Raw genomic sequence first — 26,629 nt, 5'->3', positions numbered from 1 at the left:
TCGTCAATCGGTTAGTCCAAAAGAAACCCTGGTGATTGAAATATGAAATGTTTTTGTTTCATCATTTTGTTTGAGGTGCTTTTTTTTCTACGAAATTCATTAGTCTAAGACAAAAACAAAAATAAAAATCTTTTTAATTAACAAAAAAACAAACAGAAAATCGGTTAACAACAAAGTTTAAATATATCTAAAAAAAGACGAAAATGGCGTGAGGCATTAAATGAAATTCAACCAGAGACTAGCTGCCGGTCAAATTCAAAACAAATCAAATAAAATTAGTTTTGTAAATAAGACGAAACTAAGAAGAAATAATTAAACAAAAGAAAGCTTTTCAAATATCACCAAAACCAACGGTCACATCTAACACCATTTAGAAAATGTTGGAAATATTTGGAGGTTGACCGGCACCAGCTGCCGAATTTGTTGGAACGCTTTGCTTCGGATGATCGATGTCTTCATAGCTTCGTTGTGTTGTTGTCGGATACACTGTGCTAACGTTTATCGAACCGCCACGATCCACCATTTCACGATGCAGTAAAATCAATGAAAACGGTCGTGCAATTACATTGACAATGGAAAATATAATTGACCAAGCATCTGGAAAAACGTTTAAAAAAATAATTAATTTTTGATTTAATTATACGGAGACCGTTTGTGAACAGTCGGTTATTTTTAGCGTTCAAATTTACGGTGTTTGCATTATGTATCGTGGTGGTGTGTGGTTCAGCTACATGTTAAATTCATTTTCCCAACACACAGTGACGGTTCACAAAATCATAATTTATTTCGTTCCTTTTTATCGTTCGTGCACATATTATTTTCAGTGTCGCTCGTTAGAAGGAAAAGTGAAAAACAATTAGAGTTTTTTTTGTAAGTCAAATTGTGTGTTCTTTAGCATTTTGTTATCGTTCTTTTTATATCTTCCACATTATTTCTCTACCTTACTTTGTACGGAAAACAAACTGTTAGCAATTACGCTACGACATTTTTTGTGGTTTTGAATATTTAATGCTTTCGAATAATTGCTCTTTGCAGAACTATCGTAAGACAGTCGAACCTCACTCCATAAAGATGGTTATCAACAACTCCTTCAAGCACTCCCTTCAGGAAATATCCATACATGTTAGATTTATTGTTGAAAATCTATTGCCTGATGCAGAACAATTGAATATTGATCTGATGATGCATTCACGCTTTAATCATATAATTCTCGACCTAATCATGGGTGCGCGTTAGCATAGAGCCCGTGACGCAAGTCCTATTACTAGAAAAAATTTCTCAAAAAATAGTTTTTGTCGTAGACTGCAGAACCATATATACAGCAAATATTGAAGTTCTACAATTCACAGACTCCAAATTACCATTAAAAAAAACTAGGCGTCCGTACGAGTTCAACGAGCTATCACACGTTCTTGCAGCTTAAAATTTGGCCACGCAAAAAATCTTCCAAGAAGCCCCATTTCCATACATTTTGGTCAATTTCAGTACTTTAAACGAAATGAAAAAATCCTACGTTACTTTGTTAGTCCGTCCGTCCTTGTTTCCTATCTTCTAAAGTCTTCTTTAGATTTTGTTGAAATTTTGGGAGTAGATTCTAGTCGTCATTCTAAGAAATTCCAGAAAAAAATGGGGGGAACCGGCCTCGTTTCGGAGCTAGGGCTCCTCGAAGTTCCCATATAGGCCCCATATAAGAACACCTTTAAGTGTGTATGTGTGGATGGGTATGGTTCGCTTTTGGTATTTGGTAAGCTCTTCTCGCCTCAATTTTTTTTCCTAAATTTAGTTATTTTAAAATTTTTAAATTTTTCAAAATTTTAAATTTTTTTTAAATTTTTTTAAATTTTTTAAATTTTTCAAATTTTTTCATTTTTTTTTAAATTTTTCAAATTTTTTTAAATTTTTCCAAACTTTTAATTTTTTTTTAATTTTTGAAATTTTTCAAAATTTTTGCGTCACAAGTGGCAGATGTTGAGGAAAGTACTTTTAAGAAATTTTTTAAAATAGGCAAGGATATGTCCTAATACGTCCGAACCATCTGCCACTTTGTGACGCAAAATTTTTTTGGTAAAATTTTGTTTCTAGAATTTCTTTGGTCAAATTTTTGCTGTTACCGTTTTTGCGTATAAGCGCAGAATGCGTCGCCTCCAGCGATATCAGTTGTTTTGGAAGTATGCACAGGGACTTGCGTCACTTTTACTCTTTTGAGTGTTTTTGACTGATAATGCTTCCGTGTTTTCTAATGTTCATAGGAATTGCTTCTGGTTGTTGACAGAGTTATTTAGTTTCTTATTTTAAATGCATTTGTTCGTCTTGCAAATAAATTTCAGATATTTTCAATCGTTCATGAATTATTGCCGATGAAATAAATTATTCTTGAAGGAATTCAACCGAATCGATTCGAATTCGTCGTCGAAAGGTTCCTCGAATTTGTTCGGAAGTCTCTTATAACGAATTTTGTAAATTCGTTATGGTTAGGTTACCGTCGAGATCAAATTATTTCTTCAAAATTCCGTAATTACGTATCAAATGACGCTACTTCTGCATTTTTTTTCAATCTGACCTGAAGGCAAGGGTTAAAACACCATTCAAAACAAAAAATGTTCTCGAAATTTTACCGCACGTGCAAAAATAAATGCACAAACCCATATCAGAGTAAGGCAGTAGCAGTAATGTAATGACATATCGCAGCCTTGTCTAAACTTTGGCTACAATTGTTATTTTCCCAACGCGTCCCAAGATACTCGCCTCCAGCTCGAGCTGGAAACCTCTCATTCGCTAAAAAAAACCTTTTAGCATAAGTTAGGAAAAACGTTTTTCCTAAACGACGTGGGAAATAATCGACGAAGTCGCGATATTTAAACACTAGTTAGAAAAAAAGTTAAATTACAATTACAGCAAATTCCAACCGAATTCAATATAGTTTAGGTAACGTGCTGTATTCCAGTGCCTATTTTCAAGATTTTTTTCCGAGACTTTTGAAAAATTTGAATTCTTGAAAACTCTTGGAATTTTTGATACGAAAAATTTCAAGAATCTCGAGAATTTTCATGAAGAATCAATTTCACGAAAAAAGGCCCTGATTTTATTCATTCGATAAAAAAATTGTGCAGACAGCTCTCGGAGCAGGGCCTCTTTTGTGAATTTTGTATCTGAAATTTCCGAAAAAAATTATTATCAATTTTTCGGAGCTTTTTAAGAGTTTTGAAATCATAAATATCAGCAAGAAAACAAACATTCAATGGATTTGCATTGTAAACAGTTGAAATTCTCATAAATTTTCATCACATCACATTGATGTCTGTTGCAATGGTAATAATAAATACGGTGCAAAGGATTACAATTCATTGAACAGTAAACGCAATATCATCGTTACTTATGCTAAAATAGAAATCCAAGTAATGTACTCGCTCAGACAAAACCAGATACCAGATATGCAAACTTATGATAAATTGAAGAGAAAATTCAAGATGAAATTCGGATTATTTTCGATTTTATTTATTCAAAAGAGTTGATCATAATCTATAGCCCTGCATGGCACCCGAATTACTGTGTATACAAATGTTGTTTACGTTTGTTTAATACGGAGAGCAAACACATCATAATGTGAAACGCTTCATCAAAACTAGACTAATAAAAGATGTAATGAGAATTTCGTGTGAAATGGAACTAGTTAAACTAAGGGTTATGTCGGGTCAACATCATAATATTTGAACTGTATGAGCTTACACACAGCGTGTAAGGGCCCGGTGTAAAGGTTCACGTACATTGTAAATGTTATATTATACGAAACATTAGCGTGACATATTTGTTGGATTATTTACAATTAATATGAACTCACAAAAATTATATTTTAACTTTTATACAAAGTGGAAGAACCGTTCATTTTCGGATGGAATGCAAAGAAATTTCGGAATATAATTGAAGGTGAATATTTTATGGGGGGGTTGGTTGAAATGAAATTTTCGTGCGAATGTCGTTAAATATATTTATTCAGGTCATGAAAAAATCAAAATTTATTTTTATGGAAAACGGAATACACTTTTCGGAGAGGGAGTTTACGTTCTCTACGTTCGGAGGAAATAATTTTTCAATTTTAATGACCGACATGCTCACTTTCCATATTATATATTATACATACGTGTAATAAATACCGCTGAGCTTAATACAACAAACTTTAATCGAAAACGAGAACGGACGAAAACATAGAATTGATTTCGTTTTTCTTTATGAAACTGTAGCAATTGAAAATGTTTGAACGATTTCATGGCATATTATTGCCATGTGGTGCTCGGGTAAAGAAAAGGGCAAAAACTTTTACAAACTTATCGATAGAACGATACATCATCGTAGAATGTCACTGCATCCATTGCACACTTAAAAGAGAGTTAATCTTTTCCCTCTTTCTTGCGGATTTTAAAAAGAATTGCGGAAATAAATCAAAATAATGCGCGTCTCGTTTCATCCGTGTGACAACAATCAAGAAAATGAAATTCTAAAAATAAAATGATTAGCGAAAGCGGGTTTCGTTGATGCAATTGTTGCTACCGCATTTGAGTGGGTTGGACTTACCTACTCATTGAAAACCATTAACAAATTTAAATCAAAAAGGTTTCTCAACCGATCCTATCAGTCCTATTCGTTCTATCAGTTAGATTTTCTTTAAACACAGAAAGAGCCCAAAATACAAAGCAGCCGAAACGGTTACTCATCGGTTATCGATAACGTTGACAAAAATATAAGTTGTGAGCTCTGGCCAGTGTTGCCTAAACATCTTTAATTGAAGTAAAAGCTACGACACCACCTTTTTATTAGAGTTCTTTGTGTTAAATAATAAAAAAAAATATTTTTGCTGCGCAGCGAATTTTTTTCTTCTTAATTTTGATTTCCGTCGATGAAATTTGCGAAAAATAAGGAAAATAAGGATTTTTTAATAAAATAAGGAGGAAAAAGGAGGTTTTTATAAAAATAAGGAAAAATAAGGAAATAAGGAGGTGTGAGAGAGCTGGTCTAAATAAACATGTAGACAGAGGTGAATAATCTACTATTAAGCGAAATACGAAACAGATTTAGTGAGTAGAGTCTACTCAGTAGACTTTATCGTTTGCAACTCATTTTAATTAGATCACAAATTATTTAATCTTCTATGGTGAGTCAGCCAACGATAGCACATCTATTACAATATTAATATGACACGCATTACCACGAAGAAAATCCACTGAATAAGCATTAGAGATTACTTATCTTATCATTATTTTTGACTATTTTACGAGAGAGTGTTGTCAGTGAACCGACTATCAGACAAACCGCTAACTGTAGTCAATTTGTTATGTTCTGCTCCGTTAAAGCCGAAGTTTCGAGACGAACTGGGCCTTAATCCGATATTCCCATTCATTATTTTGTTCGGGCTTAAATCGTATGGTAGAAGAACGTATTCGATCTCTGAGCCACAGGTCGTAGGCGCTTATACGATCATTCTTGTAATGATTTATGAAGTCAAAATATCGTCCACATTATTCAGTCAGCGTTGATTCTGTGGTATTAGGTTATTAGTTAATTGAACGACCGGCGAGTCTAACTTTATAACTTTCAAGTAAGTTTTACTAAGTAGATCGAACTCTATCATCTGTAGATTTGAATTGGATGGATACTCGTTTCGGTTTTAAAACGGTATTACGATCAGTTCGCTGGCACTTTTACTTGTAAACAAACGAAATGAACAATGCAACGACTGTCTATAGTTTACAAACTTTTTGTAAACAGAAACTTTCTGTTGACAATAAAATAAAAGTTTTGTGCTAACGAACTAACGAAGGCAATTATTTCAATCACCCGTACAGTTTCATTCACATATATACCATTTATTATGTGCCTGTTACCGGTCACCCATATAGCATGACTTCAGGTTCTAAGGGAACGTGAAGTCGTTAGAATATAAAAAAAAACATAAAATGAAACACACCAACTGTAGCAACGGATCAACATTATGAAATTCGATATACATCGAGTGTTGTAGAGCGTAGGTAGCAGTTTCATTACCAAACTGATTTGCATTTTGACTAACCAAACCAAACAACAACAGCAAAATAAAAAGAGTAACACAAGACCGTGTATATACATAATATAAACACCTCGAAAATTATTACTCATTCGAGCAGTCACATAGCTACGTAAATCAAATAAATTATTGATTATCGCATGTAAGGTGAAAAACACTTATGGATCTGAAGCAGTCAGTCAATCAGCATATCATTCAGTACATTGTATAATATAAATATCACTGCACAGCACATACACACTCTTCCTCCCTTACTATTTTTGTATTCTAAATTATTTTTGTTTATCAAAAGTATAATCGGATTCAAACTTACTGTGCAACGAGTTGAAATATGCAATGATGCATATCAAATCCAAAATGATACTACAGGCGTCTATCAGGGCAGCCTATTTATAAGATTGATGGAACGAAAATAAAAAGAAAAAAGAAAACAATTTTATTAGTATGCCTGATCGTTATAAAATGAATCAGAAATTCCTTCCGAAGAAGAAAATAAATTATTCGAAAACTCTAATTACCGTATGAATAGCATCGACCGATTCCTTGCAGTGCATTGTCCAGAACAGCGACAATATAAACAAAATATTGTAGAACAGATAAGATTGGGGTAGAAATGTTCCTAGCATTGCATTGGCCAGCAGAAAGAAATGAACGAATGTGACCAGCTTCGGGGGGGCGGAAACGTAAATTTTTGGTTGGTCATTATTTTATCGACAATTGGCAAATTGACATGGTAATACCTTGATGCGAATGAAATTCGATGATAACAGTGCACCAAAATCCATTGTTATTATTTGGATGGAGTTTTCCCGGGGGGTGAAAAAGAAAATTTGCGGAATAACAGTTTTTCGTGTAAGGTTTCTGTATGTACTGACGTTTTAACTCTGACATCAACATTCAATGAAAAAAAAAATCAGTGGGCAACGGTATGTTCACAATAAATATTCAGATTTGACATTCGGTTTTATGGATAAGTCACAAAACCCTTTTGCGGCGCGCTAAGACATTTGAATTCGTCGTATGAATTAACAATTTCTTGATGTCTAGTGACTTGTGACATTTTTAACAAAATTTACGATTGCAGATTCGTTTGAAAAGTTGAATCAGTTTGCGGTATCGCTATTCGGCAGGAGGTCGAGGTTGATGAGAGGGGACGAGGATCCGTGAATGATGCATGTGTACGCCGTTATGTCTTGAATGTGGTTGATTGTGGGGTGAATGACCGGCGCAGGATGAGTTCAGCTGGTTGAACGGCTAAGGCCAATTCCAGACTGTCTCGGAGAGTGGCGACTCCGCGCAATTCGAGCTAGTCGATCGGAGCTGGAAGTTCATGCTTCCATCCGAAGTGGTCTTCGATACCACCTACCCTACCCGAGGGTTAAATCGGTACCACGGGTGTTGGGAGCCCACCAGGACTGCACTATCCTCCTGGTCCCAACTATGGTTGAGGAGCCTATCCTTGGCTGAAACGTGGTGGCTGTGGTTCAAGTGCGTTTAATACGCTGGGGTACTGCTCCCGGGTGAATTGCAGTAAGGGTTGTGATAGGCCCTTGCCCCACCTTTGGCTATGCTGGTGCATGAAACACCGGCATATAAAGGTAGTCATTTGACGCGCTGATTGAGCGTATCTCAATCTACTCCTCTTAGAGAGGACGAGATGTTATGCCTTCGGGTGGGTAATCTCGTTAATCTAAAGATATTATTCTGTAGATTCTACAATATTTCTCAGATTCGTCACTTTTCTGATAGTTTAACGAAAACTGTAAGTGTAACCATGCTAGTAACATTGTCTCTCAAGCCTCGAGATCTTTTAACCTTTGTATAGAATTTACCAAAAACTTCTCGCACGTTTTATATTCGAGCCGGCTGTATAACTACCTTACCACACTTTTTAACAGGGGGCACGAATGATATACGCATAGCATGTAGGGAATTTCGCTCAGTGTAGCAGAATGGGTAACGTACTTAAGACCTATAGTTTTGCTATAATAGTCTTAAAAAGATTTAAAAATCAACTTGACATCACTTGTATTGACAAAATTAAGCTATGAGTTATAGGCTATGTTCGCTTGTAACATAGTAAAAGTGTGGTTGAACAAATGAAGTAAGAGATTTTGAATAAAACACTATAATACAGTTTAAACAAAAGAAGTACCAGATTTATTAACTGGTCGGTATCCGCTTACAATTTGCATAAATTAATTAATCTATTCTCATGTGAGGACCATTCGAGGAGTAGTTGTGTTTGATCTTACCTACTTGATTCAGGCTGACTATAATATTCCCTGTTCCATAAAACATTTCTTATAAACATGCTTTTAACAGACTGTTCCGAGCTCACAAAAGTTTTCTTTGGGTCAACTTTCCAGGTTGACATCTGGCTCCTCTTCTCTAGTTTCAAAATTTCAAATATAGTGGGCAACCTGGAGACATAAGCTTGACCTGCTATTCTTTAAAGCCTCAAGAGGGCACAAACTCGTAGTCTGGTGTCGATCTGAAAAGCGTTTTTATTTGACACTACAACACTCTGCCTTCACAATGCCATGATTGAAGTTAAACTTTCAAAGGAATCAGGCTTGTTCCAAGTTGGTATGTACTGCGAATTAGGTAATGGGGTACTTCACTGATTCTTGTTTGGATTTTTCCTCGATTTATCGGTCCTATTTCATTTCATACACGCCGATTTAAGATTGGGGCATAAGCCGATCATGACTCACCGTTTCTTGTTTTCCTAATTGAAACAAAAGACTGCAACAAATGGAACCATGCCTAGGTGATGGCCGAAGAGCTACATGTGACCTGCAACATGTAGATAACCCCTGTCATAAAGCTAGGCTCAGATCTGGACAAAATGCGGATGATATTAAAACGTTTAATAAAAATGGTGATCTGAACAACACAACAGCTCTAGTGCATCACTTCGATGAGGCTGCACCACAATTTTTTTTATTCCGGGTACTTTTTTAATGTAACTGGCCAATCGAAGAAAATTTGGGGCTCTTCGAAAATTTACAAAAAAATTAAGAAAATTTGAATTAATTAGTGATTGAATGGCGCAAAGTTATGAAGGAGACAAATTAAAGATGATGATCGTGAAAGGCACAAAGAAATCCAGGTCAAATCCATCATCACCATATGTGATGGTAATCCATGACGAACTGAATCATGCTGAGAGAACCAAAAACGAACTAGTAGAAGGATAACTGGAACAACAATTTGGATTAGACAAGAGCATTGATTCAGTTTGTATAAATCGCATTGTTAATTATACATTTACAATTCAGCAATCATCATCGAAAATACTGTTATGATGTTGGTGAATCTCTCAGGAGATCGGATGACTTATAAGGCTCTGGTGAATATCTCAGGAGATCGGATAACTTATAATGCATTTGAGAATCTCTGAGGGGATCTTTTGAATGTGTACTCTGAACCTAAATGTTGTAGTTAGTCGGACTGTACGCCAATTGATGGTCAGCTCCTTGTGTGATTGTCCTGTACCACTTACCTAGGGCCGTAGCTACTAATGGGCTCAGGCGGGCTGAGCCCGCCCTGGAATCTTGCGAGCCCGCCCTGAGAAAATCGGATAATCACATATTCAATAGCTAGCTGATCATCAACATGTGTCTTCTTTTTCAGCCTGATTAGATCCACACATCCATCAATATGCTCCATAGAATTTTTTCTCGCCTGCGGCGCATTTCATTATCTACTTTTAATTGAGTCCAAAATTGAACCTAGCTTACAACTTTACCATTCCAATAGTTGAATAATCTGTGTTAATTGATACAATTTACGTTACAGCTCTAATTATTAAACCGTTGATGCAACTTGAAAATTCTTTTGCGTTTTCTTGATTTGGTTTGTGACATTCACTTAAGTTTACATTGCCATGAAAGTTTGACGACTTGAGTATCGACGACTTCCTGAAGTAATAGCGACTAGTCATCGTCTTTTCAGGGGCTTACCGTTACTTCAGGAAGTCGCCGCAGGAAGATGTTTCCTAACAATTTATAAAAGGAATATTCCTTTTATAAAAAGTTGAAAGATGACGAATCTGCGACAAGAATCGACGACTTTCTGAAGAAACGGTGAGCTCTTGAAAAAACGCCGACCGTTTCTTCAGGAAGTCGTCGACACGTCATCAAATTTTTAGGACAATAAAGTTTACTGTGACCTTTAAAGTAAATTTTCGGCGTTCAGACAAAATAAATCCTCTATCTCTACGCAGCTATCAAAAAGATATATCAGCAACATTAATACTACTGACGAAGAAAATCAATAAAACAAAATCTTCCTATTAACAGGAGAAGCGTGAACGGTGGATGTGATTAGACACTAGCTGTTACTGGAAATGTTTACTCTGTAATGTAAATCATGGCCAGTGTTTGAGAGCTTGTATTTTGTACCATGATAGTAATATTAGATAAAAAGTTAAAAACCCTGAGATAAAAGTTGCAGTTTTGGAGATAATTAAATTGATAATGGAGATTTCTTCCTTTTACAAAATATCTCCGATACCGAATTTTTTATCTTTCGATTTTTGAATTTTAATATCTCCCATTAAAGCGATCCTTTTGTAACACATACCCGTTGAGAAAAAAAAACTATAAACTTCTCCCACAATTATACATTGCAGACCTGAACTGATTTTTAAGTTTTCAGTTTAAATAAATCGGGTAAATTGTAACCTCATGTTTCTCTCGACGAATAATGAGTGCTAAACATATGAGAATGGTCAATGAAAGACGTGAAGTATGTGCGTAAAGAACACGCAAAAACTTTCCTTACATAGATTTAAAAAAAATATATTTTGTGAAAAAACAGCAACAGGATATGAAAAATGTGACGGAAAAGATTTTGCACAAGGAAAAAATTGCCGGTTGTATTTCCTCAGATACTTAAGAAGAGAGAAATATGGCCGAATTCACCCAAGGTGGCAATTTTCACCGCAGTAGACTAGACGGTATAAATCGAAGAACTAAGTTGAGTAATAATTTCCATTTTTCGTGTGTTTCCAAGGGTTCGCATTTATCTTCTCTGATTGGTTTTAAGAATATCCTAAAATTTTCATGGTATATTATGAAATGTTTGGGAGCTTAGATTTGAAAATTTTTTCGCTGCGCGGCAGTTTTACGATTAAGATTCTTAGTTTAGGAACCAAGTTCGATTGTAAAGTTAGGAAGCTAGCATTACATTTATGAAACTTGACTCATGGGCTTCAGCCCGCCCTGAAATTCGGCTCTAGCTACGGCCCTGTCACTTACCTGGTTGGCCTAGCGTAATCTAGGATGCATAGTGATTGAAATACATCGCTCGCTGGGTATAGTGAAGTCGGAGTCGGATCCAACTCTGTAAAGAATAAATCTAGTTTTTGTAGAACTCATTCTAACTTGCCTCTTCGGATTCATCTTTAAAAAAAAAATGAATAAAAATAAAGAAGCCTCACCCTCTTAGAGTTTGAAGTACTATTAAGCCAATCAATAATATGAACTAATAAAAATGGCCAAACATTCGTTCGGAAATGTGGGGAAAAAATTCAAATTTATTCATAATGAGCTAAACTTGTTAAAACGGCTTGACTCGAAGATATTCGCATAGTATAGCTCTTCACGTTTACATGTAGTTGGGCGTTGGTTATTTTAACTTAGTGCGATTATACAACTCTCTTCTCCGTTAAATGTCCGCCTAGTCAAAATAAAAGTGTCCAGACAAGCATGTCGTAATTTACTAATTTGTTTACCTTGAGTCCTACGACGGATTTTCTGATAGCCGGTCGGATGTTATTTAAAGTTTTTGATTTTCCTTATTTAGAGTTGAGCTCAATTGAGCATACAGGTTTCAAAAACTACATCAACTGTGCTTATTTTTTCTATTTATTTTTTTATTTTTTATTTAATTCACTCAATTAGACGAAAACATTGTAATAAATAAACTAAAAATTCCTTCAGACTGTCTTGATATCCCAGAGAGGCGAGCACCACATTCCAATCATCGGTCAAAAGCCAGTGATTCAAAATCCTTCGCGTGCTTTACGAAACTGTAAGCCTTTGGGCGTTTCTTGGAGGCAAGGAACCTGAAAATAAACAATTATTTTTTCCAGACAATATGTCGTAAAGAATGTCTTTCTGGAGATACTCTTTCGATTCCAGTCGGATAATTTTGTGATTATTACCGTACCTGTACTAAATTAAAATAAATCGAACCCATTACTTGAGCCGCAGACGTATTGGTCTTTTTCAGACATGAGAATAGCATATCATCGCACGTGCAATGGGATCTATTGAAAAAGAAAGTAATTTTAATTAATGAACTTGATGCATGTGCTAAATTTTAAATTTTTACTTTGAATACAATGAATTGTTGATAAGATTGTAACGGTTTTGATAGGCCCGAATTTTCACCGGACATAGATCGTGTTGTCGGCAACATCTATCCATTATCTTTTCAAAGCCTAGATCACTATATGATGTTGCAATATCACCTGTGCCACACCATTTCGTTCCTAAAAATGTCAATGAATGAAAATTAACAAAAGGAATGACTCGGCAAACGAGTTGCAATTAAAGAAAATTCAAAATAATTTACCTGGCACGATGCCACTCAACAATGAAAATGGATTTTGTGGAAACAGTCCAGCTCCGCCACCGTCAACACTTCGTTGCTCTTTGGACAGATGTGGTTGTCTATTCATTTCATTTTGTTTATCTACAATATCACATTGGCTCATCAGTTTGACCATGTCCTTAAATGTAATCTCTAGTGGCTTGTTGATCGATGAGAGTTTTTGTAGAAGCAGTACTCCTTCCTTGTCATCGCTGTGAAAAATGAAAACGACTTTTTACTAAACTGTGCTTATTTCGTGCTTCGATCTATGGGCTTGTTCTGCGCACCAACAATTGCCTCATCACCATCAAGAATTTCGTGCCACGTCTGACTTCGCGTCATACAACTCTAGGAAAGAGATATCATAACTGAGATGTCCAGAAATATGTAATGAAAGGCAATGTCACTTGCAATTTCAGAACGAATTATTATTGAGATTTTCAGCTTCGGTTTCAAATGGCATTGAAATATTCTCAGAATAATTTTCTATTTATTGTGACGCAAGTGCTTATGAAACTACTGGTACCATTAAATTGTAATTGCACTGCATGGAAATATATGTACATGATAATCAGTTGTTCAATCAACGAATAATTACGTACAGATATTGTAACTGTTGAACGTATTCGAATGTTTGAGTCACTCAGAATCCATTCTTGAGTAATTTTTTTTTTCTATAAGTGACAGTCATTGCTGTTGATTTATAACTTCCAACCTGTGAATTCCAACCAATTTATTCCAAATTCGTTTATGCAAAAGTATACGTACGTATGTATTCATTATGTAATGTAACATTTATATTGCATGTGGTATAGTAAAGTCGTTGGTATTAGTAAGACTTCGTGAATTTTTCGAGAAATTTTATGAGAAAATTCATGATAGATCGTTGCTAGAGCTGGAACGACACCTCTCGGTGTCAATTTAGAACGACACCTTTCGGTGTCAATTTAGAACGACATCTTTCGGTGTCAATTTAGAACGACAACTTTTGGTGTTAATTTGTTAACGGATTGTTGGTGGGTTCGGTTCCTATCTGTGAAGCAATTTCTCATTTAAAATTATGTGTCCACTGGCACACTACATTATAACATAAACACTAATAATATGTACTCTAATGGTCCGTTGCTAAAGCGTAACGTTAAAAATATCGACTCTTCAATGGTTACAACAGAGGTAAAATCAACGCACTGGACAGTGCTTTGGTAAAAGTCATCATTGCAATTTTGATTGTTACGTCAAGTGGATAAATTACGATTTTTTTGTGCATCGATCGAAAGCAAATGGTTTGAGGGGTAATTCTTACCAAACATTTATACCAACAGTTCAACTCAACTTGTTTGTCTTTCCCCCGAGATGATGTAAACTTCATTCATTATGTACATCAACAGCTTTAGGAATAAATTAGCGTATAAGTAACGAGTACAATATATAACAACAGACATAATTTATAGAATTCGATCGAGAGGTAAAATTTGAATTTTACAGCTCATTTTATGATAGTTTGTGTCATAATTTTAAAAACACTCTTTATATTGTGTGTCTTAAAGTATACTTTACATAATTTGTGCCCCTGTTTCAGTTCTAAATGGAGTTAATTTACACACTGATATACTGACACACTGACAGCTCCATGCGCAGACTCACACTCAGTACCTCTTTATGAGGTACGGAATGTTAACTATGGCGATGATTTAAAGAAAATTGTTACGTACCTCTACGAATTGTACTTGTACATCTCTATCTCAGTCCTGGGTAAATGATGACGAATATTCAAAAACTAAAATTGAATTGGTACTTGAATTCAGTAGTCAGTTGAAGGACCTCATAGATTAGCGTAAAATGGTTAAATTGCCGGTAACGTCTAACGAATCGATGATGATTATTTCAAACGCTTCTTCCACATAAAACACATTTTCATAAAATACTCTTCTCAGTAACGAACATACCTACAACTTTTTCGATGATTTATTCATTCGCAATGAACTCAATTCAAAACGGCCAATAAATAAAAGTTACACAAAAAGTGAAAACGAAATTGCTTAGGTTAGCAAAAACGTTTAAAAGAGCGCAATACATTGAAAATGTCGAGCTGTTTTTATGCATCCGGTCAAGAAAAGGAAACTAAAAAAGGTAGGCTTTAAGACTTAGTCTTCGGTACTATTATACTGCCTCGTACGTAGATAGAAACGGTCACTGCAAAATAAATTGTTGCTAATCGTTTGAACAGTTACAATAACATCGTGTCATCGTCTCATCATCATGATAATAATGTTTGATTTGTTTGACATACCTACCTACCTTGTGTGGAAGAAACTCAAACTACTATTAAAACTAGCATATGCGATTATATACGTTATGTATATTAATATCGACTGTACGTTGAAAATCAAGTTTTTTTTTTCATATAAAAGAAGAGTTGTGATAATATAATTTAGGTCATCGTGTCTTCCATTGCAGTCATCTCATCAACGACAACAACAACAAAACTCTCGTGAATGTTCACATTTTCTCTTGTTTGTTAAAAGACAGAGAGGTAAAAGATCATCCGACAACCGACAATAATGTGAATCTGAACTTTAAATGAAATTGAACAGGAAAATTGGATTGGATTGCTTGTTAAATGATTTGTATAGCTCTGAAGAACTGGTAAGCATAACTAAAAAAAATAATAATCAGTTGTTTTAGAAACGTTTTCCCTTCAACTTGCTGATAGTATAGCCTTGGGGGAAATCTTTATTCAACAAATTGATTCGAGGAATTATATACATTAGACTTGCTCGCTAAACTTTTCATTCAAAATAATTGTCGATAATAAAAATCGATTTGTATTGGAAACTATACAAACTAGTACTCGAACTAATATGTGTTACAGTTGAATGAACACGCCAAAATAAATGTGAGATTGAAAGCAATGAAACCACACACCATGATCGAATACCATTAATTAGTGCTAATAAAATCGAATGTAATAAATAGGCTCGATTAATAGAGATTTGCAGGATTTTTTTGTTGTTGAAAAAAATTGACTTGGTAGAAAATGTTGAAGTGTCTAACACTTCATGAACTGGATTTGCATTGATTTTTTCGACTTTGCACGTGAAGCAGAAAAATCAAATGAAGTCTTACAACCGATTTCACTGTCGACAAAGTAGAAGTATACCGATTACAGCATATTACAATTGTCCGGAGACGATTACTTCTTTGACCAAAGTGTTGTCTTCAATATATTCACACGAAATTTTTGTCGATAGGTGGTAACAAAGTCTGGATTAGAATTTATTTGAATAAAGTTCCTGGTCTTTGAAGAAGCGAATCAAATCGATTTATATAATTTGTATGCTTGCTAAGAGGACCGAAAGTAAAGCTGTCAATTCGCGGGGCGAAAGCTTTCGCTTTCGCCCCTTGAATTGACATTTCTTTACTTTCGGTCCTCTTAACAAGCATACAAAACTTAATACGTAACTCTTTCGGCCTACTCAATCGATACGTAAATAACTATTATTTGCCACGGTGAGCTTGAAAAAAGTCTAAATAAAAAAGTTGTTGCATACGAAATTTTTTTATGGATAATTATTTAGGACCATGCGACGAATTTATATCAATAATTAACAAAAAAAAAGTTAACGGTACTTTTTTGAGAAAAGTCAATTTGAAAATATTGTCAACCCTACTGAAAGTTTTTGACTTGTGAAAGTCAATATATTATGATGCCACATTCACCACTTGATAGCCTCACGTCTTACCTTTACAACGACACCTCATTTGCTATGACCCGAACTGCATAGACCATGCTATTAGAGCTGAGCCACCAATAATTGGTCCTACTAAAAATGTTATTAAATTGATCAAGAAAGTAACTTTTTTTACTCTATTTTCTTCGGATTTGGGTTTATTTTTGTACAATACGTTAAATATGTTTGATTATATTCATTTACTATTGCTTGTCAGTTCACGATTGCATACACTAACGGTTTAAAAACACATTGGCGTCACAATATTAGACAAAATGTTTTAGGCATTTGAGAATTTCCACTGAGAATTTGCTCAATCGTAAACAGACAAGCAATAGTAAATGGATATAATCAAACATATTTAACGTATTGTACAAAAATAAACGCATATCCGAAGAAAATAGAGTAAAAAAAGTAACTTTCTTGATCAATTTAATAACATTTTTAGTAGGACCAATTATTGGTGGCTCAGCTCAGCAATAGCAAATGAGGTGTCGTTGTAAAGGTAAGACGTGAGGCTATCAAGTGGTGAATGTGGCATCAAAATATATTGACTTTCACAAGTCAAAAACTTTCAGTAGGGTTGACACTATTTTCAAATTGACTTTTCTCAAAAAAGTACCGTTAACTTTTTTTTTGTTAATTATTGATATAAGTTCGTCGCATGGTCCTAAATAATTATCCATAAAAAAATTTCGTATGCAACGACTTTTTTATTTAGACTTTTTTCAAGCTCACCGTGTTGCTACATGTGTCGAAAACCACACTTTTCATAATTCATTCACTTCTGTTGACTTTACAACTTTTCATCCCTTCTTATGTAATAGTTATTTATAAAACCAAGTGATAATAAATACAGTGAGCCTAAAAAGTTTGGAAACATATAAGAGCAATGTAAACAAAAGAACAATAGATAAGAAGATACTAGAACAATAGAAGCAGGTTTATACAATGTCTATTGTTCTATTGTATTCACGTCTGTTGTTCTTTTGTTCACATTTTTATATGTTTCCAAACTTTTAATGATCACTGTATTATGTCTGTATGTCCAAATGTTTCTTTTGACAAGTTGGTAATTGCGTGATCCAAAGCCGAAGATGTGGATCATAATCCAACTCGTCATAGAGACATACCATTTTTTATGTGTCGATGCAAAGATAAACCCAAAATCCCTCACAACCCTCACACTTGCCAAAATAAAAACACAAGCACGCGCGTGTGGAAATTCACACTATCCGCGGTATCCTGGATACCGGGAAGTTTACAGAAAAATTCTTTAGATACCGGGAAATCGAAAAAATCTGGAAAACTATGTGGCGAAAAATCAAATTTACGATTTTAGATACCGGGAAATTTGACTCGGATACCGGGAAGAAAACAAAATGTCCACACGTAATCTACTATTTTAGGCACTAGATGTGTATAATGTTACTCGAGGCCACAGGCGAACGGTGTTTTTTTATATTGTAGCTGTTGTAGTCGTAGTATTTAGGATAAAATGTAACGTAACCCAACGCTGATATTGATGATGGGAAGGGTAAATTGGTTTCGAGGTTGCGGTTCTTGGTACTTGGATGAAAATTAGCAATAAAATACGAAAAGTTAATTTATGCTCCAGCTTAATCCTAGAACACCAATCCACACAATTCACAAGTTACAATGATATAGTAGAAAAGCGCACCAGTCCATAAAGTGTGTCATGCTTAGGGGGAGGGGTGCTCGGCCTTGCGTGACAGTTCATTCATGTTTATAATGAGGTAATGTCATTATGTATACGCGACATACTTTCTGGGCGAGACATTTCCTTTTCACAACATTCATCCAATGATGATTAATCAAATGGTGGTAATTTAACGATATGCAGTCAAAATGTACCTGAATAAAAACTTACTAAATTTCAATAAGTTCGCAGTTCAATAGTAGTTTTGCGGGACCAAGCTCTACTACGGCTATTGTCTGATCGTTGAAGTAAATCATTACGAGTGATTCGTTGCTGAATCGTTGTCCGCTGTAAGAGAATGAAATTGAAATTAGTTATAGACAAACTTTGTTTTGTCGATTTTGATATTCAGATGAACGACATAATGATTTTTTTTTATTCAAAATTATAAGCAGTAGACCATCACTTCTGGGTCAACACTTCTGGACGTAGAGGTAAAACTACATTCATTTATGAAAAAAGCGAAATTTCATAGAGTAGATTAAGATTCATTGACTGTGTAGTAAGTACGATGCCATCATTTTTGAAAGAAATTTCATGATATTAAACGATAAGTGATAAGAAAACGTTATTTTTCACTCTTTTTTCACCTTTGTATCCTAACCATTTAAGCATCTAATAACTGAGCCATAGCACCTATCAATGTATTGCAATGTTGCAATGTGTTATGTCGAAAGTACATTAATATTTACACTAACTGTACCTTGAAACAGTGTACGAATCAAAAATTACATGGTACACTGTCACAATTTATTACTCTATTTTTTGACACAAGCAACACTCTACTAGTATGCTAGGTGCTTTGATTAAAAGCCAATACTCTGGGGAAAAGGTATTGTCGAATCTTTGCTTTAAAAATTTTAAAAAGAAATTTCTCAAAATTGTTCATGAAATAATAAAACGAGTTGCATTTATTACACCTTTGTTTTCATTCATAATTTACCAAGTTCAATAGCATCGATCAAGCCAAAATATATTTCTTTTGTGAGGTTTTTTTTTCAAACAGGTTGGATTTAATAACTCCGATTCATTATGTAAGCCGAATTCACTTTTGATTTAGATTCTTACGCATGTTTTTTACCTACTGCACTTTATAATTGTATGTAGATGCACACACTCTCTGTCAAGAGTTTAATGCCATCGAACAGTCGAGAGAAATTTCTTTTACTTCTTTGCTATTGGTTGATATACATATTTAAAAAAAAAAAACTTCTGCTTTTAAAATTATTCATTTGTTGTCTCGAACAACAAATTATTTTTGAGCCATTTATCATTACGTACAGCCATATAAATTAATATTTAAAGTAAAATTGAAATTAAGAACCATGAGGTAAGACGATCATCTGAAAGTTGACATACATAAAAGTGTATTGAGTTTCTTTTTAAAATTACGAGGTGCAGAAATTGAGCGAAACATTTTAGCATTTAGAAAGAAATCAATTTTTTCTACAGTTTTTATCATCAGTTAAAAGTTACCAGTAACATTGGTAAATATCTAATTGGGCACGTGACCTGCATAATTTCTCAATAGACGAGCTTGTGTCCTCCTAAAATTCTACTTTTGATTTCATCTAAAAAAAAGTTTAAAACTGCTTTTCGAAGTAGACACAACGTTTCTCACAAGGCTTTTAAAGTGTCAACAGAGCCGAGAAATAGTAATTATTGCAGTTTTCGAACATTATGATGCTGAGTTGTATAATAGTTATTTATACAACCGAGTGATAAATGCTTTCTTTGGCACTAGATATGTAGATTGTCACTCGAGGCCGCAGGCATACAACGTTTTTCGCAATAAAGGCAATGTAAAGTCCTTCGTTACGTTATTTGTGGCGAGAATGAATGGCTTCTCGCCTTCTTTGTGATATAGTTATTTGTTAACCGAGGGTGTGTTGCTACGCTCTGATCACAAGTCATCAGAGAAAATGAAATTTCCCACTTTTTACGAGGTCAATCAACACAACGTTTTTCAGAGCAGAGGCTCTCGACGTTTCAGCTGAGGTGAGGAAATGACTGAATTGTGAAGTAGTACATTTCGTACCTAGGACTAAAAGTCTTTTTTAGCGTGAGAGAAGTTTCCAGACAGAGCCGAAGGCGAAGGTCCTAGGTATGAAAAGACCATTTTCGTCTCAGCGTCTTAAAAAAATTTTTAAATCGATTTTCCTTCAAAATCAATTTTTTAAACAAACTTTAAAAAACACTCGCCGTGAGATTAAAAAAGTCGTTGAGTGAATTTAGGGAAATGCAACCCTCGTCTTGTATTGTTGTTCTTCGTCCTTCTGTATGTGTATCTGCTGTAATTTAAATAAGAGACTTGTGAAAATTGTAGACAAAAAAAGGCAGAACACCAACGTATTATCCGCTCTACTCATATATAGAGGGAATACTGGCGACTTCAACAGTCTAACCGCAAATGTACCAGCCAACCAACAAGCTATATGCCATACATTCAATAGAATATATCGTACACAAACCTTCGTGTCCATCTTAAATTTTAGTTGAACTCAATTAGGTGATATTAAATCTAGAATTTGCTTAATGGCATGTCTTTATGCTTGAAAACGTTCGATGTTGTGTTTGATATTGTATGGCATTGGTACAGTACGACAAAGACCTTTTTATCATCATGTTTCATTAGAAACGAGATTTAAAAATAGCGCGGTCTAACTGTAAATGAGTAATTAATTTTGCGTTTTGAATTTTATTGAGCAAAAAAAACCAACAACAAAGCAAAACAAACATCTAATTAACATTCCTTCTAAACAAAGAACACAGCCCGCAGTTTTGCTGTAACATTACAAATTCTAATGTCGTTTTGAAATGTTCGAAACAACCTTGTCAACAGTTCGGAATAACCTGGTTAATTATTATTTATAAAACTTCTGCAATGAATAATTTGTTAAACAAACAACAATAATTGATGGACTAAAAGTCGGTAATGACTTTGTTGGTGACTTATATATATATTTATTGCTACACCAAATTTCCCAATTTCCTATCCGTTTTTCGCTGGAAATGATAAAACATGCACAAGAAGACATTTTTACCTGTAACTTTTCATTTGATCTGATAGTTTTCGGCCAACGAATTGATGTGTGTACGAGGACAGCGATGGTATCGATGTTAGCGCTGGTGGTAGAGTAAAGGCTATTGTCGGTTTAGCTCGTGCATTATTCAAAATGGTTAGTACTGCACACAGCAGCAGACAAACAATTTGACATTTTTTCTTTATTGTAGCACTCATTTTAAATTTATATTCTTAAACAAACAAGAAGCACGTATATTGCACGATATGCATAATCGGTCTATTATTTCATGGTTGTTTGGCCTGCAGATCAAATAAATATTTACAATTTCAAGATCACACAACTTCACTACCGGTACACTTTTTCCTACTATGTCGATCGCAACATAACTTTTTTTTTTATATATTCAATAATCACTGTTCAAATGGTTTTCATATGATACACCGTCGCTGAGACCCAAACACTAAATGCTCTTCGATAGTTTTGTTTCGAATAAGAAGAATAATAAAAAAAACCACGACCGTCGTTTTGGTTTTGTTTCGTATATGTGTGTTCAGATCAGTATAAAATGTTCGATGAAGAGAACTGCAATGTCGTGTGTTACTAGTTTTGTTCTTATTTACCGGTGAGAGCTGATTTGAAAAACAAATAAAATTGAATAGAGGTACTCAGACGTGGACTCAGAGTGAGTCAACAATAGATAAACTGACTTTTAGCTTCAACTAACCTATCGGAGGCAAAGTAAAACATCCACGCAGAGAAGTAGCGGGGATCAGATGGGCGAACGACGCAGAGTTTCTGTGGTGAGACACTATTTCTGTTGTGATCAATAATATTCGTTTTACTACATAAACACACTATAGAAGCGTTGCGACGCCGTCAATCTAATAAAATGACGATCCGTGCTGCTTTATATGAATATGTAGAGTAGATACCTTGCGCACGGGGTACACTAAAAGTTTTTAAAAATTTATGTTGATTGGAATTGCCCACCAATTATAATTTAAAAATTAATCGATTGATTTGTAACGGAAACGTGGTACCAATAGAATTGTATTTACATGTAATACGAAGGATCTACAGCTATATATTCACGAGGGCGTTTACGCATCATCGTTTAGATTTCGGCTTTTGCGTCCAACATAATAACTACTTGAAAATTTCAAACAAATTGGAAACTTTCTCACGTAGGTCTATCTAAACAATAAATTTTATATGTGAACCAAATGTTAAGAAATCCAAGCCACAATATACTTTATCCATCATCACATGTTCTGACGAATAAAATATTCACGGTATGTTGGACACAGCACTTTATCGTTATGTCTATGTACGTACACCTATATGGATATATGTATTTTTTCCCAAGTAATTAATTGAATATTCAATGTAGTTCAATTTCAAATTTCATGAAACTCTTGATAATGTCGATTTGTACCCTTTTTACCTGACTGTTAATGACATCTCTGCTCATCGGAAATGAGTGAATAATTAACTCGACTGTTTTCGATTTCATGAAGTAAAATCGTTATTTTGTGTTTCGAATTTGATCAGAATCCAAAAATTTTGGATTATAAGAAGTAAATGGTAGGTAAACCTATAGATAATATGGAGATCTTCGAATTTCTCATCTATTACTTTCCATCGAATCTCTACTGCTAAAACACGAATTTTAACCAATTTTTGACCAACAAACCAGAGAGTGTTCAACCACACGGTTTGATATTGATGTATGTGATGTGATAGTGATACTATGTTAAATGAAAGGCGCACTAGTGGAAGATGCATTAGACACATACATCCATGGGTGGGTATTATATGACTATTATAGAACGGTAGGTGCGAGAAGTAATAAAAAACCTGCGATGGTTCAATAAAAAAATTTTCCGATTTCCATTAAAACTGCAATTATTTTCGAATTTCACTTTGTATAAATAATGTGGGAGTACGTCCATCAGGCGTTTTATACATTTCCAACAAAGGAATAACATTACATGATTTAAAAACTTTCCCATTTTCTACGAAAGACAAGTGTGATTCATTATTGAAATTTACAGAAAAAAACGAATTTGTTTTAGGAATTAATTGTTGGAATTTTGCATAATGAAAAAGGGAAAGTTTAAGTTAACCTTTGCCTTTCAATCACAAATAGTTTGTTTATATCTTAAAACCGCAACGGAAGCGTGAATATAACGAAGGTTTAGGTGGTCTTCTAGGATGTTCACAACACGTTTTAGAATGTTCACAATTTTGGATTTCTGTCAAAATAAAATATTTCTTTAAGAACTAGTTCAGAATCTAGTTTACATAAATGCAACTGAAAATCATTTAAATAAAATTGTTTTGCCTCGATCGATGTACACCTTTCAGTATGTAATCATAAATTGTATATTTTATATACACTGCGACCACAACATTGCTTTACCACAACAACAGAAAACAAAAACAAACTGCAATGAACTACAGATATCGACCACTATCAATCAAGTGAATATTTGACCACATAAAGTATTAATTTATTTCATTATAATAAACACGCAGGCACAACGTTATGGAAACTCTATTTACTCCGGTTCAACATTATGAAAGTCGTCTCTTTTTCTACATTGGCTTTAAAATCACTAATTACAAAATCAATAGACTAAAAAAGAATTTTATTGCCTTTTTCGGTCAATCTTAACACACATTCAACTCTGCATCGAAATTAATTTTTTTTTTATCAATTTAATTGTTAAGTAAAAGTGAAACCTCGTTAACATTCAAACACCGACAACCGAAAAAAAAAAATAATTTGAATTTTCAAAAAGCTTTCGTTATAAAGCATGCACTCAACCAATGTTTTACATATGTTCACTGTTGAAAGCTATCTCAATAACTGCCGTTTGTTGATATATTCTTTATGGTTATTTTTTCTTTGACCGAACCACTTGACACACGGTCTCACAACATTCAGTCGATCGGTTCAAAATCGATACAATAGTGAGTTACATTCTCTCTCAATGGAACCAATAAAATGCTCGTCGATGAATATTGTATGTATGTTTTGATACTGACCAATTTATGCGAGTCTATAGCCGAATGAGTGGGCAGTGGGGGAATCTGTCATAGACGGCAAAACCTATTTTAGCAGTACTTTTTATTGGATCTATTACTTCTGTCGATAAAAGTATTTTTAATGGAATGACTTCAAATCTTTCACTTTAATACTTTGAATATATGCACTTTGATATTTAAGACCTCGGCTACCGTACATCGCACAAAAACCTTAAAGAGGCGAATTTGTGAGAGAAGATATATAAAATTCTCTCACAAATTCGTCTCTCCAAGGTCTTTATGCGTTGTACGGTAGTAGGGTAGAGATTGTCGTTTTTTAAATCGTCATTATTGATATTAGATGATTAGCCGTCCATTACAGGTTAACAATTGAAACTGAAAGTTTACCTATGACCATCAATATTTACCTATTTTCAATAGACGGGACTCTATACGAACAATATCCAAATTATTGTCTTTTATTTGAACACGCAAATTGTATTTACCCGGACATAAAACAATCAATCTATATCGAACTTGTGTAGTACCCCCGTCTTCGCTCAGGATTATATTATTTAAAAATGTTTAAATATTTTCCTCTCAAAAACATTTTCACTCATCAGATAGAAGTAAATTTTTCTTTCAAAAATATTTTCACGCGCCAACAACACTTTCATGTGTCAACAACATTTTGACGCGTCAAAATGAATTTTCATGCGTCAAAACCCTTTCTCTGAATTTCTCTTTTAAAAATATTTTACATGCTACATGCGTCGAAAACCGTCCTTTTCACTTTTCTCGGCTTCGCCCTCGGATCAACACACACACGAAAACTCTACTTTTCATAATTTTATCCCTAGTTATGCAAAATACTATTCCTCGTCAAAAATAAATTGTGGCCAAAAATTAATTCACACCCTAAGTGCTCTTCAGAGCTTACCTTACAGTGTAAATTTCACGCGTTACCAAAATATTTTCCAGTTTAAAAAATGCATCCACCACCACCCAAAACGGACGAAAAAAATATCTAACACGGCATGAAAATAAGAAAAAAAATCACGCGTTGTTCCTCAGCAGTCGGAATACCAAGTCTCAGTCTATAGGACCTTTTGCCTGGCCGCCCCTAGAAGACACAACTTTATATTACAGATATAGTACTTGCTTATCCGGATAATCCAAACTTGAATGTGAAACAATTCGTTATTGCGAGTCATCATAGCTATAACATTTAACCATGGCTGTGAATGTCGGTGAATTAAAATACTCTCAGTAGTTTCCTCTCTTCTTTTAAATAATTCATCACATTTGCATTCCTCGTAATTTTCTGATCGGAATTTACGTTGCAGGTAGAGGATTAATCATTGTATTGAGGTATTGAATATTGTCGTTCAAATGCGAACATTCCTGAATTGCATCGATCTATTAACCTTGCGCAGACAAATGACCTGTGTAATTATCGTACTTTACTTTTCAATTAATTAACTTTCAACGTAGGTATTGATAGAAAATTTCTGGTTTGGTTACTATATTAGGAAAACTATATTAGAGAGTATTTTGAACTCGCTGTCGACTACACTATCATCCATCAGATGACATTTGTTTGTTGAAGGTTCTTGGTTCTGTCTTTTTATAAGACGTCTATTCTATAAAGATAGAATTGTAAAATACACAGAGTACTGAATCAATCATTCTTGCGGCTTTGTTGTATTGAGACACCATACTAATTATATTAAATTAAGTTTTGATTTTTCTTCTATTTATCGGTCTTAACAAAGTTACAAGTTCTTGTTCTGATCAGACATTTTCAGCAACAGCAAGTATTGTTGATACAATTTCTTTACTCAAGTTATGAGTTTTTTTTTTCTTGCAGTCATAACTTGAGTAAGGAAATTGTATCAACAATACTTGCTGAAAATGTCTGATCAGAACAAGAACTCGCAACAAATTTGTATACGTTCGACAAGACCGATAAATCGAGGAAAAATCAAAACTTAATTTTACATTTCACGATCGAGTAAAGTGTACCAAAACTACACAACATCTTGCTCTGGACAACGTAAATTCTAATTATACAAATGATTGTGCAATATTGAGAATCTTTGATTATTGTGATTAAGATTTCCTTCTTTTTCCTTTTTAATTTTGAATTTCTTTTCCAAAACGTTACCTGTAAACGCCTCTTGCGCCAAAAAATAATCCAATAATTTCCCAAGTTTTGACTGTTGGAAATCTTTAATTGTAATTTGGAATTGTGATCTTCATCTTGAACGTTTCATTTAGGCATACACCATTATTAATAGATCTTTTTGCACTTCTCTCTACACTTCCTGACCTACTTACTTTCTAGTATTCTGAATGTGATCGATCATTCACACTAAGTTCAAAAGAAACGTATTGTAAGGGTAGTGCAGTAGCCATAGAAGTGCCCATGTCCATGAAAGGTGAACGGGATGTCTTGGGT

At 34.3% G+C, this 26,629-nt stretch overlaps 2 protein-coding genes across 4 annotated transcripts; both read right to left on the bottom strand.

The window, feature by feature from the left end:
* On the bottom strand, nt 1–6,953 carry LOC119069142 (type-1 angiotensin II receptor-associated protein-like). The gene is made up of 4 exons (XM_037173048.1): nt 6,796–6,953; nt 6,574–6,720; nt 6,369–6,441; nt 1–597 (listed from the first exon to the last, which is right to left on the bottom strand). Exons 1-4 carry the CDS (start codon nt 6,838–6,840, stop codon nt 371–373), a joined length of 492 nt encoding a protein of 163 aa, XP_037028943.1. The 5' UTR covers nt 6,841–6,953; the 3' UTR covers nt 1–370.
* A 4,959-nt stretch (nt 6,954–11,912) lies between these two features.
* LOC119069068 lies at nt 11,913–24,035 on the bottom strand. 3 transcript variants are annotated; one of them, XM_037172945.1, is made up of 7 exons: nt 23,704–24,035; nt 21,157–21,437; nt 18,284–18,400; nt 12,644–12,873; nt 12,401–12,560; nt 12,236–12,335; nt 11,913–12,131 (listed from the first exon to the last, which is right to left on the bottom strand). In XM_037172945.1, exons 2-7 carry the CDS (start codon nt 21,351–21,353, stop codon nt 12,069–12,071), a joined length of 867 nt encoding a protein of 288 aa, XP_037028840.1. In that variant the 5' UTR covers nt 21,354–21,437; nt 23,704–24,035; the 3' UTR covers nt 11,913–12,068. The 3 variants fall into 3 exon arrangements, with proteins under 3 accessions (XP_037028840.1, XP_037028839.1, XP_037028841.1); XM_037172944.1 differs by having other exon boundaries at nt 23,797–24,035; XM_037172946.1 differs by lacking the exon at nt 23,704–24,035 and adding an exon at nt 23,561–23,686.
* Nucleotides 24,036–26,629: the final 2,594 nt, after the last annotated feature.

This window comes from Bradysia coprophila (assembly GCF_014529535.1).
Source record: "Bradysia coprophila strain Holo2 chromosome X unlocalized genomic scaffold, BU_Bcop_v1 contig_26, whole genome shotgun sequence".
Lineage (NCBI taxonomy): Eukaryota > Metazoa > Arthropoda > Insecta > Diptera > Sciaridae > Bradysia > Bradysia coprophila.
Note: the sequence above shows the minus strand (reverse complement) of the source record. Positions and strands in the feature narration are given on the sequence as shown.